This window comes from Chelon labrosus (assembly GCF_963514085.1).
Source record: "Chelon labrosus genome assembly, chromosome: 6".
Classification (NCBI taxonomy): domain Eukaryota; kingdom Metazoa; phylum Chordata; class Actinopteri; order Mugiliformes; family Mugilidae; genus Chelon; species Chelon labrosus.
The window spans coordinates 25,507,382-25,513,495 of NC_140342.1; the positions used below are offsets into that span (position 1 = coordinate 25,507,382).

At 39.9% G+C, this 6,114-nt stretch overlaps 1 protein-coding gene across 2 annotated transcripts in view; it reads right to left on the bottom strand.

Moving 5' to 3' along the window:
- esyt2a (extended synaptotagmin-like protein 2a) overlaps nucleotides 1-4,659 on the bottom strand; it is a 44,381-nt gene extending 39,722 nt beyond the window's left edge. For both annotated transcript variants that reach the window (XM_084546443.1, XM_084546444.1), the window contains exons 1-2: nucleotides 4,499-4,659; nucleotides 3,006-3,393 (exon numbers count right to left, since the gene is read on the bottom strand). In XM_084546443.1, coding sequence (XP_084402569.1) covers nucleotides 3,006-3,386 — 381 coding nt within the window. In that variant the 5' untranslated portion in view covers nucleotides 3,387-3,393; nucleotides 4,499-4,659. The remainder of the gene's footprint in view (nucleotides 1-3,005; nucleotides 3,394-4,498) is intronic.
- Between the last annotated feature and the right edge of the window lie 1,455 nt (nucleotides 4,660-6,114).

Consider the following 6,114-nt stretch of genomic DNA (forward strand, 5'->3'; position numbering starts at 1 on the left):
CATCACGCCATGGTTGATGATTGTTCTCCTGATGGTGGATTCATTAACATTAGCCAGTAAAAGAGAGGCCTTTAGCTGCTTAGAGGTTCCCCTGGGTTCTTTTGGGATGTCTCGGACTATTATGGAGTGATCTTTGTTGGAGGACCACTCCTGTGGAGGGGAACAGTCGTAGTAAATCTCCTCCATTTGTTCTCAATCTGTGAATTTGTGGATTTCAAACTCTTCAGGAATGGATTTGTAACTTTATCCAGCCTGACGAGCAGCAACAACAGTTTTTTCCGTTGCCGTCATACGCTTCTACAAACACGTATTGTGAAGATCAGACTGAGACAAATCCCTGATTTATTTAAACTAAACGAGGAACTCAGTCTCATCACACTGATTGAAAACACTTCTGAACAGACGGACTCTAACTTAACCTTGACATTAACTTGTAATCCTAGAGGTGCTCTTCACTGATATGTAATATTGGCTCTCATTCCTGAATAAACAAATACACAAGTATAATATTCCTGCATATTTTCTTCTGTATGTGCACGGTTATGAAATTAGTCACTGCAGTCCAAACAAACTAATTCGTAGAGCTAGCACTGGATCGCTCGCATATGCAATGAGCCCACACCCTGTTGGTCTCCATACCTGGCAGCGCTGTGTGCCTAAAGACAGAATGACAGCTATGTTGAAGGCATGCGGCCAGCCTGCCTCCGCCTCCTTCTCCACACAGGTTTCTTATTGTGGCCCGAACGCTCAGTGAAAGAACAGCCACACCAAAGCGCAGCGAAAGCGACAACCAGAACAAGTTGGGTGACTTTCATGCCAGCCTCAGGGATCCCTGTGTACAGTAAGTGATTCCGAAGAGGACTTCTACTCCTTTGGGCAGGATTGAAATGAATCTAATCTCAGCTAATTAGGTCCTGGAACGGACGGTGAGCTCGTGGACCGCCGAACAAAGTGCAGAATGCATGACCTTCTCCTAAGACTATTTATGAGACCACATTAACAAGCAGACAAAGTCTAGTTTGCCCCGTCAGAGTGTCAAATGTCAAACATGCTGCTCTCGTCTTTAGTCCTCGTTGTCGTTGTTGTGATCCTCCAGGGGAACATCTTAGACATAACCCCAGGGTGTGGAAGCAGACAATGTGTGAAAGAAACATTTACTACATTTACTGTAAGACGGGTGTAGGACAAGAGAGTCCCTGTTTTCAGCTGATAAAATGATCAGCAGTTGTATTTCTGTGTGCACACACAACCTTTTGTTTCCTTTAATGCAGATTATTACCTCAGAAGAAACAAAGATACTCATTGAAACTCATGAAGCAACTTAAAGCCTCCTATTTTTTGGTCGTTTTGGACAACTTAACTAAAACTATTAATTTTTGACGTGATATGATGATGCGTGACTCAAAGAAATGTTACTGAGGCAACAGAGTCTCTATTTTCAGTCAATAAAATTGTGAAATCCCCCCAGGGAGCTGATGCAGATAACTGAAACCAGCCAAAACAGACAATGTGTGAACAAACCATACTACATTTATAGTGAGTCTCTATTTTCAGTCAATTAAATGATCAGCAGTTGTATTTCTGTGTGCACACACATAACCTTTTTTTTTCCTTTAATGCATGTTGTTACCTCACAAGACAAAAAGATAGTCGTTGAAATTGAGGAAGCAACGGACTAAAACTACTCATTTGTGATGATATCAGATGATGCATGTCTCAAACAAATGTCACTGGGACAAGAGAGTCTCTCTTTTTAGCCAATAAAATGTTCAGCAGCCATATTTTAGAGTGCAGACACGGTTATTATTCATTTAAACTCATGAAGCATTGAAGATTGTTTGGTAATTTTGGACAACTTGACTAAAACTACTCATTTGTGATGATATCAGATGATGCATGTCTCAAACAAATGTCACTGGGACAAGAGAGTCTCTCTTTTTAGCCAATAAAATGTTCAGCAGCCATATTTTAGAGTGCAGACACGGTTATTATTCATTTAAACTCATGAAGCATTGAAGATTGTTTGGTAATTTTGGACAACTTGACTAAAACTACTCATTTGTGATGATATCAGATGATGCATGTCTCAAACAAATGTCACCGGGGACAAGAGAGTCTCTATTTTCAGCCAATTAAATGATCAGCAGTTGTATTTCTGTGTGCACACGCAACCTTTTTTTTTCCTTTAATGCAGGTTGTTACGTCACAAGTCAAAAAGATAGTCATTGAAACTTAGGAAGCAACTCAAAAGGCTCCCATTTTTTGGTCGTTTTGGACAACTTAACTAAACTTAACTCATTTTTGATGAGAACAGATGATGCATGTCTCAGAGAAATGTTACTGGGGGCAAGAGAGTCTCTGTCTTCAGTCAATAAAATGGTGAAATCCCCCCCAGGGAGCTGATGCAGACAATTGAAACCAGCCAAAACAGATAGTGTGTGCACAAACCATACTACCGTCGTCAGCCAGTTGTATTTCAGTGCACACACACAACATTTTTCCTTTAATAAAGATCACTACCTCAGATGAAATGTTTGGCTATTTGCTGAAACGTATGAAGTTGAACTTAAAGGCTCCTACTTTTGTTCATTCTGGGCGCCACTAACGTCCAAAACCATAAAATTTTGACGAGATCAGCTGACGCACGTCTCAAAAAAAAAAAAAAAAAAAAAAAAAGTCTGTTTCCAGAGTGGTTGCACCACCTCACATTAAAGTGGTTAACCTCTAACCCAAACAAAGAAATTGCAGGCTGCTGTCGTCTGGTCCTTTCATTTCGCTGGACATTCAAAAAGTGGGAGGTGGTTTGTTTCGCCTCTAGTGTCTCAAATTTCAAAATAAATTCGTCAAAGTATTCTGAGAAAGGACAGTAAGGAAAATCAGAGGCGGGGAGGTCAGAGATATCTACCAGCTGACACCACATACTCGATGTTCACTGGGAGATCACCCAGAGGAGATGGGAGGCCTGAACCAGAGTCAAAACAAACAAAGACAATGCTAGGACTCACCCACGGAGGCAGCTCAGTTGTCGGGAGACTTCTCCTCACTACTTTCTCCTCATGCTCCAGGAAAGCCAAGGCTCGGTTTATCCTGTAGTCTTTAGTGCCGTAGTTCTTCCTCCAGTAGAAGAGCGTGGCGAGTCCAATCAGGACCCAGCTGAAGCTGAACTCAAAGTATCCCAAGATGTAGATGGGGAGGATGATGGCGAAAGTCTTGGCAAATTTAATCCACATCTGAGTGACGTCCGTCAGGGACGACTGCTGCTCGTCCCCCAGCTCCTCCGGTGACAGGGGTGGGCCCACGTTGGCGCTCGCCGGGGTCCTGGGCGTTGAGACGGGTCCGTTCGCCCCGGCGCCTGGTCCCGCCGAACCCTCCATCCTGTTACTCATTTCCCCTCTGGAAAGATATTTATTTTTTCACATAAATTTACATAAAATGTCGTTATCACTAAAAAGCAGGGGCCTCATGCCTGTGAAGCAATAGTAGGGAATAAAAAGCAGCTTGACAATGTGCAAACAATGTCCTACAAATGCACCACGCGTCTGTGTATTGTTAGATATTTTCATTATTTTGACTTGAATGAAAGACGGATCCTGTATTTTGTTTTACTTCCTGTGCTTAACTACAATTAGAAACATGTCCAACTTAGGTTTAACAACACTGTCGTAACATTTGAAGCAGAACAAGCCAAGAACAACATCTAAACCTTAAATATTAAAACTTTAAGAGTAATTTCTCTTCAACAAGTAGACAGTAAGTAATCATGCAAATCGATGTAAAACACACTAAACCAGCAAACTTATCAATATAAGACCAGTCATTATATTTTCACGTCTTAATTTCTGTTAAATGTGAAAATCCTATGAGTTGACTCCACAACATGTCGCAGCTCTCTCTGCATTATCCATACAGGCTGCAGGTTGAGGTGTCATTGAAGAATCAACAATCCTGAATCATCATACCAAACTCCGTTGAAAAAATTACCACTTTTCGAAGCCTGCATTCTTGCTACGCGGGGCAGCACTGCGCACTTAAGACAATAAAATATAATATGTTTTGTGAAGGTAACGGCGCCACTATATATTCGGCTTGCATGCAATACCCCTACACGCATTTTCTTTTGTAGTATTTCAACTTTTTAAAAAGAGCCTCACCCAGTCTTGGACCACAACACGACGCCGTGGATGGCAAGTGTGAAGCGGGTACGAAAGTAGACGTTTTATTGACATACGTGTTGTTGTATTTGTACGAATATACGCCGAATATAAGAGCACCGGCTACTGAAGGCGAAATTAACTACAACGAGTGGCTGCGATGTGTGTAAATGTGCTGCTAAATAGAACAACTCTTAATTGCCAGGTTTTTTGAACGGAGTCTGTCGTGACGCCACAAAGTGACACGTATTAGACCCCACCGCCAGTGCTGCGTACACTAAAAACCAACGAAGTAAAAACTACTTCTTCTGCGCTTAGCACCGAGCAAAGACTCGCACCGCACTCACCTGTATCCGCCAGCGGCATTCACGGTTCCCTGAAAAATAACTGAAATTCACTCCCCCAGCCTGGTCCACTGCATGCCGACCAGCTTAAACTCCGACAGCCCTCTTCTCTCTTCGGTACATCCTACTGTGGGGGCGAGCAGTCAGTCTCTGAGCCAGCCTCGCAGGAAGCTGTCACCGCGGGAAGGAGGTCAATCACCGGCAGGGAGGGAGCTTCAAAACCTCCAACAACAACAGCGGACCAGGACGCCATCTTGTGGCGGGAAAAGAAACAGTCAACGGTCAACGGCTGTGGTTGAAAATCAGTTTAAAACCATTACTATGTCACTTTATTTAACTATGTATGTATATATATTTCTACCTAAACATGATCCAGTGCATTTAAATATACATTTTAAAAATATTTTCCGTGAATAAACAAACCAGAATGCCGTTTTGCCCGACGTTGAAAAGACGTTATTTGAACGTGTCTTTGCGCAGTGGGCTGGTGGTCTGGACGCAGAAAATACAGCTTTTACTAACAAAGTAAGTAAGTAAAGTTACTTTAAATAGCCTATAATATAATAAGAACTGTATAAAATGTATGTTTAAATACTTTTTTATAAAGACCTGGACTGATATGGTCTCATCGTGAAAAAGAAAAAATTAACCATTTTGTTAACTATCAACCATCATTTTACCAACATAAAACTTGATAAATGACTATTAAGTTGCCTGAAAATTGGACATTTAATTCACCTTTAAGAGTTTCCTCATTAACCTATTCAAAAAACTACAATTTTCATCGTATTTTTATAGTATTTTTATTAAGAGACCCTTTAATAGTCGTGTTCTAATTTTGTTTTAGTAGTATTGCTTTTATTCTTGTTTTTACACTTGAATGCACTTTGTGCACCTTTTTGCGGTGCAGCTGTGTCTTAATTATGTTTTAGTAATATTGCTTTTGTTCTTGTTTTTACCCTGGAAAGCACCTTGTGCACCATTGGGTGCTGGAAGGTGCTATACAAATAAATATTGATTGATTGATTGATTGATTGATTTAATAGTGTTAATAATACTTTTCAAAATATCTAACATCTGTTTTTGTTTAAACTAACAGAAAATAAAGCTGTCACATATCCAAAATCGTATTATAAACCATCTTTAAGGGTCTACACCTTAATCTATTCCAGGTTTGACTGCTTTCAGAAACATAACTTAAAACATAAAACTAGGTATTGGAAAAGATAGCTTTTGTAGGCTATTTAAACTTCTCACTTATGGACTAGATTAGCACAGAGGCCATAAATATAATTGTTTCTTAATAAAAAATAGAAATTGCTGCCAGATCTCTGGAATAGATTGATTATAGGCCATATTTGACAAGATTAAATTACTGTAATTACACTGCAGTTTAATGGAAAACATAAGAATTAGAAGAAGTAGTTGGAGTAATAAAGGACGCACACATATCTATAATCTGTGTTCATTTAGTTCAATTTAAGTATAAATAAAGTAATTTTAATGCCCTATTTTTATTTCACAAATCAAACTGTTCAGTTTTTATTTATTATTCTAGATTATCCATAAATGCACATTGCAGTTTTTGTTTTGTTTGTGTATCTTGTGTACAGATGGCA